This window comes from Fusarium vanettenii (genome assembly GCF_000151355.1).
Source record: "Fusarium vanettenii 77-13-4 chromosome 1 genomic scaffold NECHAsca_1_chr1_3_0, whole genome shotgun sequence".
NCBI lineage: Eukaryota > Fungi > Ascomycota > Sordariomycetes > Hypocreales > Nectriaceae > Fusarium > Fusarium vanettenii.
The window spans coordinates 2,518,662-2,532,715 of NW_003315881.1; the positions used below are offsets into that span (position 1 = coordinate 2,518,662).

At 53.0% G+C, this 14,054-nt stretch overlaps 5 protein-coding genes across 5 annotated transcripts; 4 read left to right on the forward strand and 1 right to left on the reverse strand.

Moving 5' to 3' along the window:
* Positions 1 to 340: 340 nt before the first annotated feature.
* Positions 341 to 2,122, forward strand: NECHADRAFT_31473 (uncharacterized protein; the record flags this gene model as incomplete). The annotated part of the gene is made up of 3 exons (XM_003053641.1): positions 341 to 418; positions 451 to 552; positions 614 to 2,122. 3 exons carry the CDS (start codon positions 341 to 343, stop codon positions 2,120 to 2,122), a joined length of 1,689 nt encoding a protein of 562 aa, XP_003053687.1.
* Positions 2,123 to 2,998: 876 nt separating this feature from the next.
* NECHADRAFT_98881 (uncharacterized protein) lies at positions 2,999 to 4,121 on the forward strand (the record flags this gene model as incomplete). Its single annotated transcript, XM_003053642.1, has 3 exons — positions 2,999 to 3,326; positions 3,356 to 3,479; positions 3,529 to 4,121. 3 exons carry the CDS (start codon positions 2,999 to 3,001, stop codon positions 3,950 to 3,952), a joined length of 876 nt encoding a protein of 291 aa, XP_003053688.1. The 3' UTR covers positions 3,953 to 4,121.
* Positions 4,122 to 4,405: 284 nt separating this feature from the next.
* On the forward strand, positions 4,406 to 5,705 carry NECHADRAFT_102383 (uncharacterized protein). The gene is made up of 4 exons (XM_003053643.1): positions 4,406 to 4,590; positions 4,756 to 5,067; positions 5,202 to 5,294; positions 5,359 to 5,705. The coding sequence occupies exons 1-4, from the start codon at positions 4,426 to 4,428 to the stop codon at positions 5,470 to 5,472; spliced, it is 684 nt and encodes a 227-aa protein (XP_003053689.1). The 5' UTR covers positions 4,406 to 4,425; the 3' UTR covers positions 5,473 to 5,705.
* Positions 5,706 to 6,128: 423 nt separating this feature from the next.
* Positions 6,129 to 9,651, reverse strand: NECHADRAFT_90234 (glycoside hydrolase family 63; the record flags this gene model as incomplete). Its single annotated transcript, XM_003054368.1, has 8 exons — positions 6,129 to 6,468; positions 6,527 to 7,771; positions 7,829 to 8,288; positions 8,344 to 8,971; positions 9,094 to 9,190; positions 9,244 to 9,361; positions 9,420 to 9,458; positions 9,561 to 9,651. The coding sequence occupies 8 exons, from the start codon at positions 9,649 to 9,651 to the stop codon at positions 6,129 to 6,131; spliced, it is 3,018 nt and encodes a 1,005-aa protein (XP_003054414.1).
* A 2,604-nt stretch (positions 9,652 to 12,255) lies between these two features.
* NECHADRAFT_98883 (uncharacterized protein) lies at positions 12,256 to 13,651 on the forward strand (the record flags this gene model as incomplete). The annotated part of the gene is made up of 3 exons (XM_003053644.1): positions 12,256 to 12,477; positions 12,531 to 12,790; positions 12,844 to 13,651. The coding sequence occupies 3 exons, from the start codon at positions 12,256 to 12,258 to the stop codon at positions 13,451 to 13,453; spliced, it is 1,092 nt and encodes a 363-aa protein (XP_003053690.1). The 3' UTR covers positions 13,454 to 13,651.
* Positions 13,652 to 14,054: the final 403 nt, after the last annotated feature.

Genomic DNA, 14,054 nt, shown 5'->3' on the forward strand with positions numbered 1-14,054 from the left:
TCGTGGAGGATGTGCCGTTCCATGGGTCTCGTAGCGGACGTGTGTAGAGTACAGTGCGTATGCAGTCTAGGTAATCAGTGATGGATGTTGGCCAACGAACCCTCTCAGCTGCTAGCACTATCGTACTATCTATTCTTTGTCTCCCGCTTCATATTGAAAACGTATCTACCTAGACAATTTTACTACCAAACACATGGCAATTAAATTCAGAAGCAATTTCTCCTTTGGAAGGTCGGTTTGGTGTCACGTTGCCAGCGGTCGTTATACCATAAATCGAAGACTTCTCTGCGTGACCGCTAGCTCGCAACTTCTCAACTCCAAATACTTCAGAAAACGCAAAATGGCTGCCAACACATTCGAGACGCAGGGCGTCCGTGTTGCTGTTGAAGGCTGCGTGAGTGCTCTTGATGATTCATTTGTTGACTGTGATGAAGATTGACCAGCTCCAAGGGCCACGGTACACTCGATGCCATCTACGCTTCCGTCGCCGAGTCGTGCAAGCATCGCGGTTGGGATGGCGTTGATGTCCTCATTATCGGCGGCGACTTTCAGGTATTTTGGCTCTCAATATTGATCCCGTACTCTCTAGGCACATGCTCACCATTCACCATAGTCGGTTCGGAACGCTGAAGATTTGAGCATCATGTCTTGTCCTGTCAAGTATCGCCACCTTGGAGACTTTCCCAAGTACTACTCTGGAGAATGCAAAGCTCCTTACCTGACCATATTTATTGCTGGAAACCACGAAGCCAGCTCGCATCTATGGGAGCTCTACTACGGTGGCTGGGTCGCGCCCAACATTTACTATCTGGGCGCCGCCAACGTCTTGCGTCTCGGTCCACTACGCATTGCTGGTCTCTCTGGCATTTGGAAGGGCTTTGACTACCGCAAGCCGCACCACGAGCGGCTTCCCTTCAACCAAGACGATGTTAAGTCATGGTACCACGTCCGCGAGTTTGATGTTCGCAAACTACTACAGGTGCGGACGCAGGTGGATGTCGGTCTCAGTCACGACTGGCCGCGCGCTATCGAGAAGCATGGTGACCAGGAGTGGTTGTTCAGGAAGAAGCGAGATTTCCGTCAAGAGTCAAAAGATGGCACCCTCGGAAGTGTCGCCGCAGAGTACGTCATGGACCGTCTACGACCGCCCTACTGGTTCTCTGCCCATCTGCACGTCAAGTTCGGTGCTCTCAAGACCTATGAAGATGCAGAGGTGCCTGCACCAGAGCCAAGCATGGGACCAACTGCTCCTGAGCCTGTGGCGGCCGCAGAAGCGAATCCTGACGAGATCGATCTGGACTTGGACGATGACGATGGGGACGAGGCCAAACCAGAGGCAAAGCAGGAGACCAAGGAGAGTGAACCCAAAGAGAAGGAGGTGGCGGAAGAGTCAAATGTGGTATCTGATGAGTTGAGGGCACAACTCCCTCCATCTTTTGCTCGTCCGCAGCCAAAGAAGACACCAGGCCAACCAGTGCCCCCTGGCATCACCAACAAGCAGGTCCGGTTCCTTGCTTTAGACAAATGCTTGCCAGGACGGCACTTCCTGCAGCTCTGCGAGATTCGGTCCTTCAAATCGGAGACGAGCTCTGAGTATCCTCCGGCTAAGGAATCACCTCGGTATCGACTACAGTATGACCCAGAATGGCTTGCAATCACTCGCGTCTTTCACGATTCTCTCATCGTCGGAGACCGAAGCGCCCAGACACCACCTGATTTGGGCGAAGAGCAGTATCTACCACTTATCGAAGCCGAACAAAAATGGGTGGAAGACAACATCGTCAAGCCTGGCAAGCTAGATGTGCCGTACAACTTCGAGATTACTGCTCCACCATATGTCGCCGGGACCCCAGAGATCGTCCACGAGCAGCCGGAAGAGTATACCAGCCCACAGACTACTGCTTTCTGCGAACTGCTTGGAATCACCAACAAATGGAACGCGAGCCAGGAGGAGAGGCAAGAAAGAAGAGCTCAAGGCCCCGCCGAGTCAGAGAGACGCTCGTTTGGCGGGGGCAGAGGTGGCGGGGGCAGAGGTGGCGGGGGCAGAGGTCGAGGAGGTGGTCGAGGAGGTGGCCGAGGGCGAGGAAGGGGTCGGGGAGGAGGTCATAGGGGCAGATGGTAATGATGAGGGCCTATACTTGATCAAACGGAATGCTTGCTCAACCCAGGCTCGGCCAGATGTGATGGAGGACGTCCATAGGCTTCTGCCTGATTCAGTGCCGGTTCATGGTATCGATGGGCCAGGAGAGTCAAGGTGATAAAAAACAAGCATACAAACTCTTGCATGTATCTCTGATTTTTAATAGGTGGTGTTGAAACAGGAATAATGTAGCTTTGGTGCTGTCTTGGACACATCTCCATCCAAGTTGCATCTCCAACACTACTTTGCTCAGTCACTCCAGCTCGATTGCTTTACAAAGCTAGCTTGTTTAATGTTACCATCCAGCCCAGCAGAAACCCCCCCCCCTGTTGGATTTTTCAATAAAACCGAGAGTAAACAACCATTCTCCATATTGATATACCGGGTTGACACCCTGAGGTATGACGGTGGTGGGGTGTAATGAGCTCCGTAGCAACGGCACCAATCAGGAAATGGGGTAAACAACGGCTGGCGACCCCAAACCTTCTTCCCTCCACTACCTACGCCATCATTATCGTTCCGCCCGCCTTTGATATTCAGCCTCTTTGAACACCGACGCGAAACTCAAAACCCTCAGCAGTTCATACTCTACGTATCGCTCCTGCATATACGTACACACAAAGAAACGAGACAAAAAGCCGCCTTGTCTCATCAGCCTCCGTTCGCCTCCCCTCGTCGTCTCGAATGTCGCCCCGATTGCCCCGCTAACCGCTGGAATGAAGCAGAAACAGCAGCATCGCATCTCTCCAAAACCTCGACTCGGTCGTCGATTGCCCGCCATGGCTCAAGCTTTCTTGACCACCGTGTTAGTAGTACCCATCGAATGAACCATCCATCATCATCATCATCATCATCATCATGGCTTCGCCGCACACCGCCAACATGTTTCGCTACCTGAGCCCCAAGTCCCTGTCGACGATGCACCAGATGGGGGCGACCATCATACCCATCGCCTCAGACCCCGTACTACCGCCCGCGGTGGCCGAAGTGACGATTGCTAACTCGGAGACCGTCGTCGATAGGAACCAACGGACGAGGAACCAGTTCCGCCCGCGCGTGGGCAAGGGCGGATCGGCTAGTTACCAGCTTCGGCAGTATGCCGAGGTGACGCTCGGCGGAGGCAGCCTGCGCAAGGTTGTCAAGCTCCCAGAGGGTGAAGACGAGAACGAGTGGTTGGCTGTCAACAGTGAGTTTGGATAAACATGTTCCCTGTAGCGAGATGGCGGGCTGACGAGGATCTGTTAGTGGTGGACTTTTACAACCAGATCAACCTTCTCTACGGAGCCATCACCGAGTTTTGCTCGCCGCAGTCATGCCCCGAGATGAAGGCCACCGATGAGTACGACTCTCCACGGATATAACATCATGGCAGAAGCTGATCGTAGCAGGTTCGAGTACCTCTGGCAGGACAACGAAAACTACAAGCGCCCAACCAAGATGCCAGCTCCAGCATACATTGAACAGCTCATGACATGGGTGCAGTCCAACATTGACAACGAGCAGGTCCTGCCCAGCAAAATTGGTAGTTATGACCCTGTCCTTCAACTGGACTTCTCACTGACATCACCAGGCGTCCCATTCCCCAAGTCATTCCCAGCGCTGGTCCGCCAGATCTTCAAGCGCATGTACCGTGTCTACGCGCACATCTACTGCCACCACTACCCCGTGATCCGTGAGCTAGGTCTGGAGCCTCACCTCAACACGAGCTTCAAGCAGTACGTGCTCTTTGTGGACGAGCACAGCTTGGCGAGTGGGAGGGACTACTGGGGTCCCCTTGGAGACCTGGTGGACAGCATGTTGAAGAGCGACTAGGAGAAGCTCGATCGCTAGACGGGCCGGGTATTTGCGTGTGTGTCTCAAGGTTAGCATCCAGGAGTTTTTGGGCGTTCGGTTTAGGACTTGGAGGGGCTAGGGAGCTGCTTTAAGTTGTACGATCATGATCAGAGTAGAGGGCACGAGTTTAGATGACGGTTTGTCCTTGATGAAAGAAGGCTTCCTCAAACACAGCTTCAGGCACGGAATCTGAATCACTACAGGAATAAAGTGTCTTTTGTGCAATCATCTTCTTTGCTTTGTCTGTTGCTAGTGTCTTGAAGATGTCAAGCCAAGAGCACCAAGCAAGTCGTGTTATGTAATCGAAAGTGGATGCCTGACACCCGCCCAGGCATCTAACGCCCGAAAATTGCCGAGAAGCAACAACCTCCAAGTTATCGAGCTCGACGACCCGAAACTCCCATCACTCCCTTGACCCCCAATTCCATCGACCTCGCCCTTCACCCGCCGCCATGTTCTCGCGACAAGTCCTCCGCACCGTCCGGGCCGCTGCCCCCCAGCGCGCCGCTGCCCTCCGCGTCGCCGTCCCCGTCCGATCCTTCGCCGCCGCGGCTACCAGCGAGGTCAAGCCCCCCGTGTCCGTCTTCGGCGTCGATGGCACCTATGCCACTGCTCTGGTAAACAGCAACACCACCTCCTCCTCCCCGGGCCTCGCGGGGGTCTTCACCGGTCGACAACATCTCCTCCGAACCCAATTGGCATCGTGATGCCCCGCGATGCCTCCCCGGTCGGGCCAATGGATCGCGCCGTCGCTGACAAGAATTTTTTTTGCGTCAATTTAGTACACTGCTGCCGTCAAGACCTCGAGCCTCGATCCCACGGCCACTGCCCTCTCCAACCTCGGCGCCCTCTTCGAAAAGGACACCAAGCTGGCCGCCATCCTCTTGACCCCTACGCTGACCGAGGCCGACAAGAAGGCCATCATTGAGGAGCTCGGCAAGAAGGCTGGCTCCGGCAACGAGACGGTCAAGAACTTCCTCGAGACCCTCGCCGAGAACAACCGACTGGGTCTCCTGCCCGGCGTCTGCGACAAGTTCGCCACCATCATCTCTGCCGCCCGCGGCGAGGTCGAGGTCACCGTCACCAGCGCCCAGGTACGTTTGGATATTGGATGAGAGGGAGGGGAGCTCCGAGGGAGCAAGCAGCAATCGGCTTATATTGGGAATATGACGCCAATTAATGGACTTATGAATGGATTGATGGAGAATTGAGCTGACAACGGCTCTAGCCTCTCGACAAGCGAACCCTCAACCGATTGGAGTCTGCCGTCTCCAAGTCGGCCTACATCAGCCAGGGCCAGAAGCTCAAGGTCACCAACTCTGTACGTCATCAATTGGACCTCGACATGCCACCCAGGCCCCCCCTAACAACTAACCCTCACTCAGGTCAACCCCGACATCGTTGGCGGACTCGTCGTCGAGATCGGAGACCGAACCATCGACCTCAGCGTCTCGGCCCGCATCGCCAAGATGAACAAGCTCCTGACCGACTCCCTGTAAAATCACCCCCCTTCATAGTGTTAAACAAACATGTTTAGTTGTCTCCTTTAAGCCCATTCTCGTTTGGGCGTTCACCGGCCGGGCAACTCTCTCACCCTCCCCCTCCCGTGTTGCCCGCCGGCTTCTGGGCTTCCCCTCTTTCCGACCTCCCCCGACTTTTTTATTTACGTCTCCGGATGGGAGGGGAAAGAGTGTGTCGATGGAAAGAATAGTGTAGGAGGGTGTGAATAGGGCGTGCAATAAATGCAATTCCCCAATTGACTTGTTCAAAGTTTCGTGATGTGATCTGTTGTTCTGGAAATTCATCCGAGGTCTGGTCGGAATTAGCGGAAGTACGAGCACACTCGAAGAGCTCCATCATGAGCTGACAACATGTCAAAGAGGTATTTTGCACCGGAATGATTCACATCTTAAGCAAATGTATCGAATTGCAAAATCAACTCACAAGAGCCATGACGATGCTCTCAAAAATCATTCTCACATAAGAACAGACTCTCATTTCAATGCTGGTTAACATGTCTAAACCGCCGACTACAAACGAATTTCTACCAGTCCTACACGACATCCTCCCAAGGTCATGCTTTTTAGAACGCCCTATGCCTTCCTTCTCTTAATAGCGCCGTCTATCTGCACATTGCAGCAGTTACCTATGCTCTCTATGCCTTCGTCTCGTACTCGTCGTCGTGCTCATAGCCCTGAGCTCTTTCATCCTTGTACCTCTCGAGCTGGTCCGAAACGTAGCTATGCATGTGAGCATCCGCCTCGGACCGTTCCTTGGCTCGCTCTGGGTCATCGTGATGAATAGAGTTGGTCATGGAGCGAGCATCATCATCAAAATCACTACGAGCACCGATGGAGCGAGCTGTTGATGAGCGCCTGATGCGAGGCATGCCACCTTGGTGAGGAACGCCGGCACTTCGATGGAAAACGTCATCAAAGTAGTGGCTCATGGCGATAGATGGTGTACGAGGGGTGTGAGGAAGACGGCAGTTGACACTATATCTTGGTTAGCAATCTGGCATATACTTGACAGGTCTTGTTCAACATAACATACCCAGTATCATGGATCATTCGAGCAATCAGACCGGTCCAGCCACATTGGTGGGTAGCGCCCAGGCCTCGTCCAGTGTCGCCGTCAAAGAACTCGTGGAACCAGAGGTAATCCTTCCAGTTCTCATCAAAGTCTAGACGGTCATCGCCACCGTTGATGCTGCGCCTACCATCATCCGTACGGGCAAACAGATGCTGCAGGCGATGCTGAATCTCTTCAGACACCTTGCCCAGATGCATGTAGTCGCCACTGCCCGTCGGACATTCAACCTGGAAGTCGGGTCCATAGAACAGGAAGAAGCGCTGTAGGGACTCAACCAGCAAGAAGTTGACGCACAGCCAGATAGGGCCTCTCCAGTTGCTGTTGCCGCCGAACAAGCCGCTGTCAGAATCTCCTGGCACGTATCCAACACAGAACTTCTGTCCGTTGACATCCATCGAGAAGGGGTTCTCCTTGTGGAACTTGGAAAGGGATCGAATGCCGTGATCGCTGAAGAATTCATCCTCGTCGAGCATTCGCTTGAGGATCTTCTCCAGCCTGTCCTTGCTCACAATGGACAGCAAGATTCTGTTCCCCTTTCCTCGCTTCCGAATACTGGCCATGTTTCGTTCAGCCAGATCACACCGGTTTTCAATGAACCAGTCAACCCGCTTCTTGAATGACGGGAGCCTGTTGATCAGCTCTGGCTCCAGAGTGATGGTCGCATACAGCGGGATAAGGCCCACGAGCGATCGAACGGGCAGCTGCTGGATCCAGGGGCCGCCCCAAGAGATGGCATCATAGTAGAAGCCATCCTCCTCGTTCCAAAGAGATTTTTCATCCTTGTGGCCCGTTCGGAAGGTCATCGCATCACTAATGAAGATGAAGTGCTCAAAGAACTTGGATGCAATGTCCTCGTAGATGCGTCGGTGCTTGGCCAGCTCGAGGGCAATGTTGAGCATGGACAGACAGTAAAAGGCCATCCATCCTGTGCTGTCAGCCTGTTCGAGGACACCTCCGGTGGGCAGGGGCTCAGATCGGTTGAACAAGCCAATGTTGTCGAGGCCCAGGAAGCCTCCTTCAAACACATTCTTGCCATCAGCATCCTTACGGTTCACCCACCAGGTAAAGTTAAGGAGCAGCTTCTGGAACACACGCTCCAGGAAGTCAAGATCCTGACGGCCATACATCTTTCGCTCGATCTTGAAAGTTCTAAATGTGGCCCAGGCGTGCACTGGGGGGTTCACATCGCCAAAATTCCACTCGTAACTAACAGGTTCCTTCAGTGACCATCTCAGGGACATATACAAGCAGGGGGCAACTTACGCTGGAAGCTGTCCGTTGGGGTGACAGTACCACTCTCGGGTGAACAAGTCAAGCTGCTTCTTGGCGAAATCGGGGTCAATCATGGCCAGCGGGATGCAGTGAAAAGCGCTGTCCCACGCAGCAAAGAAGGGATACTCCCACGAGTCAGGCATTGACAGAATATCATCGCAATGCATGTGCTTCCACGCTGAGTTTCTGATGTCTTTCCGTGAAGCCGGGGGAGGAGGCATCGTGGGATCACCGTTCGCCCAATGATCCCAGATGAAATGATAGTGCTGCTTGGTCCACATCATGCCAGAGAAGGCCTGTCTTTGGATGTTTCGCAGGTCGTCTGCCATGGGAAGAGGGCTGAGTCTGTAGTAGAACTCGTCCGCCTCTTCCCTGCGGCTCTCCATCACATCGTCGAACTCTTCCTCGTCCAGGTAGCTATCGTCTCTTCTTGTGAAGCGGAAACGAACGACTAGAGTATAGCTTAGCCAGATAGCCTTCAAAGCTGCATGCACCAAAGTACTTACCAGCACATTCACCAGGGTTGACACCACCGTCCTCATTAAAGTTGAACCAAGCAGCGCATTTGGTACCAGTCTTGGCAGGGTTGACGGCATCCTTCTCGCCATCGACAATGTACCTGTGGAAAGCATCCTTCACATATGGCTGCTTATTCTCCTGGTCGTACAGAGCCTTGAAATTCGTGTCGTTCTCGGTGAACATGAACTGGGGCATCACATCGTCACCACTCGAGCCAACACCAGGCGATGGGGAGCAAAGGAAGTAGCGCTCTCCTAGGTTCCAGTGGTTGGACTTGGCGGCGATCTCGTCAACGGATTTAATCGAAGGCTTCTTGTCCTCGGGCTCTCGACCCCAGCTCCAAGTGTTGCGGAACCACACTTGAGGAATGATGTGAAGCGGCGCAGGGTCGGGGCCTCGGTTCCACGCGGTAACTCGAAACAGGATCTCATCGGGGTCGTCGGTTTCTTTGGCGGTCTCGATGAAGATATCCCAGTACCTATCCTCGTCAAATACGCCAGTGTCGATGATCTGGTACTCCTTGTCCTCCTTTCCTCTGCGGGCGTTCTCGTCGATCAGGTCTTTGTAGGGGAACTTTTTCTGCGGGTACTTGTAGAGAAACTTCATGTACGAATGCTATCATGGCAAGTCAGTATGATAGTGGGTCTCGAGTCTGGTCTGGGGGTTATTACTGTCTGCAGAGCGAATTAGCATGAGGTCGCTGCGGAATCACCATTGAGGCTGAGCTGAGAACTGACTGGAGTGTTATCGACGTGAAAATGGGCTTCCTTGACACTTTCTCCGTGGTTGCCCTGTGGGTTGGAGAGGCCAAAGAGACGTTCCTTAAGAAAGTCGCTAAAAATCGGTCAGCACTCATGACGCGGGTTAATTGGCGTCATTAGACGAACTCTTTCTCATTCCAGAAGCTAAATCCAATGTTTTGGTAGCCATGAGTGTCGCAGACACCAGCAATACCATCTTCACCCCATCGGAAAGCTCGCGATCGGGCATGGTCGTGAGGGAAGTCTAGCGCAACATGTTAGAGAGTGGCGGTGATTCTCGAGGTTTGTGAAGCTGCACGTACGGCTCCAGGCATCTCCATCAGGGCTGTAATCCTCTCGGACTGTGGGTTGGTTAGCAATTGGCTTATCATGGGCGGCATGAGCCAGGGTATGCCGCGTTTATCACATGCCTGTCGCCCACTGTCTCTCAGCAACGTAAGGACCCCATTTCTTCCAGTACTTGGTGCGGTCGCGATCCTCCTTGAGGCGTCTCTCTTCCTCAGTGAGGTACTCGTGGCCGTCATGAACAACCATGGCGCAATCTGAAGCTTTGCTTGACGAGAGAGCTCTAAGCACGGGCGACGCAGGCGACGATCGGCGAGGGGTAGCAACGATTGCTTAGGTGGGGGAGGACGAGATCAATTGGAACGAGTGGGGGGGGAGAAGAGGGGAAGGAGCAAAGTAGGGGTAAGAGGACGAGTCGTGAGATGATGTCGTTGGGTGAAGCTTCTCAGGAGGAAAGAGAAGGATGGGGAAGAAAAGAGGAAGAGAGGAGAGAGGAGGGAAAAACAACTTTCAACACGGGCGAGACAAGACGGGATCGACGATGGTGGGTAGGACCCGAACATGACAGTCCCGTCGCGGTTGTGCCTGAGGCTTGAGCTTAGTAGCTCCAGTCTCAACCAGGTGCGTAGCTTCCCTCTTTGTTCCTGGTTTGTTGTTGGTCTCGGTGCTCTACTTTTTTTTCTACGATAGCACATGGCTACTGACGAATGGCGCATCACGGTTGAGCTGGCCGATGAGAACGGCGGCCGCTGTGTCCCATCGGCTGCAGCGCGCTTTGATGCTACTGGATACATGGGTTCATGTCTCTGGATAGCGATGCTTGCAGCAGAGTGACATCGATGGCAACACTTGGGCAACAAACGGCTAGTCATGGACATGGCTCTCAAACTCCACCAAGAACACCATCATCGGTGGCCCCTCGGCGAGCCCAGAACCAACTGCAGGCCAGAGGAAACGACAAGAAACGGTCAACATGAATGGTTGTCCGGGGCCAAGTCTCCGCTGGAACGCTCCATGAGTGGGAACATTACTGTTGCCTTAGACGGCATTACACAGCAGCTTACACGAGATTTATGAAGCACTTGCTCTGGAGACGGTTTGCGCATACCGGTGAGCGACAGCGGCTCCAGCCTCCCCGGCCGAGAATTGTTGTGGCGTTTTCAGATTTCACTTGGATTGCGCTAAAACAGCTGCGGCTTTCGTTGCAGCGATGACGTCTTTGAGCGTTGAGAAAGCCGGATGTTGGTGGTCTCGATCAAGGTTCGGGACCTTGCCGTCTCACAAGTTTGAGAAAACTCGACCTTGACCATTCTCTTTGGGGCAGTATTTCCAACGGCCAGTCCAACGGTGCCTGGCACAGCATCCTATCTGGTCTATTGCCCTGAATCGAGAGAGCGATTGGTTTTTGGTGACGAATTGACCTCTCCAAGCTCTTCCCTTGACCCGTCCAATAACCGGGTTTAAATATTCACCAATTTCCACATGCCACCACAACATGGCCTTTGTATGAAACCTCGATGAGGACTCCTACATATGGATTGCATATTGGATGGTCAGCTGGGACTTGGTATCACTCGAATCTTCAGAACCAGGACAACTTACCCTGCAACCCCAAATTGCCGGGGATGGACACCGTGGACACCCAATATGGAGCCCATGCTCATCCACTCTTCAAAGGTAAAAAAAAAAAAAAAAGGATACAAGAACAGGCCTACTTTGTTCATGTCTGGATTATCGAAATGCGATGAACTACTGCCACAATGCCATGGCTTCCTCGAACCCCAATAGCAGAACGAGGATGATGCTTGTATAGCTTCCCAAACCGAGCAACTCGTTGTCGTCACCAAGTGGCGCAATCAGACACTAAATACCTAATGCGGCTATACGATCAAGTTATGGGGAAATCTCGAAAGTGAATGTCGGAAACCTTTCAATGCGATATCCGACCAAGTTTATTCAGCCATGCTTGGCTGGTCTCTTGGTGGCATGGATCTAACGTGGATCCACGGATAGAGGCTTACCGAACCTCACATTGACAAAGCCAGGTTCCAGGACAATAAACTGACACGGCAACATCCAATTCACATGTCAAACTCGGAAAACAATGCTCCAGGAGATATATTATTTCCCCAGGCAATGCCAAATGGATCAGCCGCTGCAAGTGAGCTCTCTCGCCAGCCCCTGGTAGGGATTGTACCAACATCGAGCCACTGGATCCTCATATAGCCAGCAGCTCGAGGTCACACCCTCGTCAAACACCTCAATCCTTGCTCGAATCTCACCACAATCGATCACATCAAAGCTCCTTCTGGCCTTGTAGCTCAGCTGCTTGCCCAGACGCCGAGATCCAGCCGTCGTCATAACGCCTCGGTTGCTCCAAGATAATGACGATAGGTTGTTGCGCAGCGTGCTTATTGGCCCGGGCACATCCTTGCGCCAAGCTCCCGCCCTCCAGTGCCAGGCACAAAAAGCTAAGGCAACGTCGCCGTTCTCTCCATCTGCTGCTGAGTGTTCCAGTGCTTAACGCCTCGCCTCAACAAGCCCCATCCCCATCGTCAGATGCGAGCTCCGCCACTATAGCTTCGTGGCTTACTTGTCAACACTCGTCGTCACGTCTCTGATCTTCGCCTCCGACAATCGTTTGTTTCCCTATTTCAGTTTTCAAGATTCCCATCAGCCATGCGACTTTGATTCCATATTTCGACCTTGCATAATATTTATCCCTTCTCGTTCACCTTTAGAGTCGCGCTCTTACCGACCGTCCACACGACACGTTCGCCATCTCGACCAATTTTTTTCCCTTTTCAATACCCCGTACACCAACCACAGACCTCGATTACAACCATCTCCACCATGTCCGACGCTATATCTTCCTTTCTCCGGAAAGTCATTATTGAGTCTCCCCCCGGAGAATGGGCTATGCGCCAGCTTCGCGAGCTTCTCATCGGTGCCCTGAAGCAAGGCCCTATCCCCCAACATGTGTCTTTCGAGATGGACGGAAACCGGCGGTATGCTCGAAGCCACCGAATGGAGACGGTGGAGGGTCATCACCATGGATTTGAGGCCCTGGCTAGGGTATGTATCACCTGTTCTGTGCTATTGTACGAATACTAACCTGGCGTACTTAGATTATGGAGATTTGCTACAAGTGCGGCGTGAAAGTCGTCACAGTTTACGCCTTCAGTATCGAGAACTATAATCGTCCGAAATACGAGGTCGAAGGCCTTATGCAGCTGGCCAAGGTCAAGCTGGAACAGTTGACCAACTATGGTCACATTCTCGATCGTTATGGTGCCCGTGTCCGCGTCCTAGGCCAGCGCGAGATGATTCGAGCCGATGTTTTGGAGGTTGTTGACAAGGCTGTCGCGAGAACCAAGCACAACAACAAGTTAGTTTTGCATTCTTTGAGGAAGCATTGAACGAGAACTAACCTATGGACAGGGCCGTATTGAACATTTGCTTCCCCTACACATCGAGAGCTGAGATGACCACCGCAGTCAGATCAACAGTGCAAGAGTTCCTTGCTCCCACTCCCCCTCGAAGCACCCCATTCTCTCCTTCTCGTATTAGGCAAAAGATCCTGTCGCGCCAGCTGGATGGCCGCGAAGGCTTGCCTACGATCCCTGATGTTCTGCCCGAGGACTCGGAGCCCTTGGATGGCGATGATGCCAAGAAAGACAGTGATGGAGATTCGTCATCGCCCACACTGCACCCAGACTCACCCCCACCTCGCATCAGGGCGAGAAACAGCGCAGCCAGCATCTCTGGCCTGCCAAACCCTGAGACGATCACAGCCGAGACGCTCGACAAGCACATGTACACAGCAAGCGACCCCCCTCTAGATATCTTTGTCCGAACCAGCGGAGTGGAACGCCTCAGCGACTTTATGCTCTGGCAGTGTCACCAGGACACTCAGATCTTTTTCATCGATACTCTGTGGCCCGACTTTGATCTTCACGACTTCATCTGGATCTTGTTGGAGTGGCAGTGGCGGCAGAAGCAGAAGGACCGCGAAGAGGCGCCGGTCCGGGCGGTAACTGTTACGGCGTGATGTGTTTCGATAGACTGGAAGTAGTGATACCCCGAGGTTCATGGAGAAATTCCTTTCTTTTTCATTTATTTATGGCAGAGTCTTTTGGTTTTCTGGCGCGGGATTGAGAGCTTTTGTGTGTATATATAGCTATGCAGTTTGGGGTGCTCTGAGATGGGTATTGGGTCTGCGATAAGATGCAATATATTGCAATACACTCTGCACATTCAATAATATCGCTAGTTGGGAGACCATGCTGTCTCAAAGAGAATTACATATGAGCCTTTTACGCAGCCAATTACTGTGCTGACGGTACAATTCGCACACCTCTCACTCAACTGACCTGAAGAACTGGTAGGTTTCGAGCCTATGACGATATTCCTGTCCACGCGCACCCTTATCAGATAAGAAAAAAACATCCGAGGTCGGAAGGTGGTTTCTCCGGATTTGATTTGCAGCGCCCGCGTGGTACAGCTGAGGCCCTGGTTGGGGCGCCTGGCGCCTGAGGCCGACGTGGACCTGTGAGTTGGGGGTGCCAGTGCAGACGGGAGGTACCTGTCTGTCGTACTTACTCTTGGACTCCCGCCGCGGCATTCGCTTTCTGAAGTCTTCAAATGGAAAA

What these genes read in the sequence shown, in the direction of transcription:
- NECHADRAFT_102383 (XM_003053643.1), top strand. Translation starts at nt 4,426, where the DNA reads ATGTTCTCGCGACAAGTCCTCCGCACCGTCCGGGCCGCTGCCCCCCAG. An exon ending in TCACCGTCACCAGCGCCCAG is followed by an intron (nt 5,068 to 5,201) that starts GTACGTTTGGAT and finishes CAACGGCTCTAG; the next exon opens with CCTCTCGACAAGCGAACCCT. An exon ending in AGCTCAAGGTCACCAACTCT is followed by an intron (nt 5,295 to 5,358) that starts GTACGTCATCAA and finishes ACCCTCACTCAG; the next exon opens with GTCAACCCCGACATCGTTGG.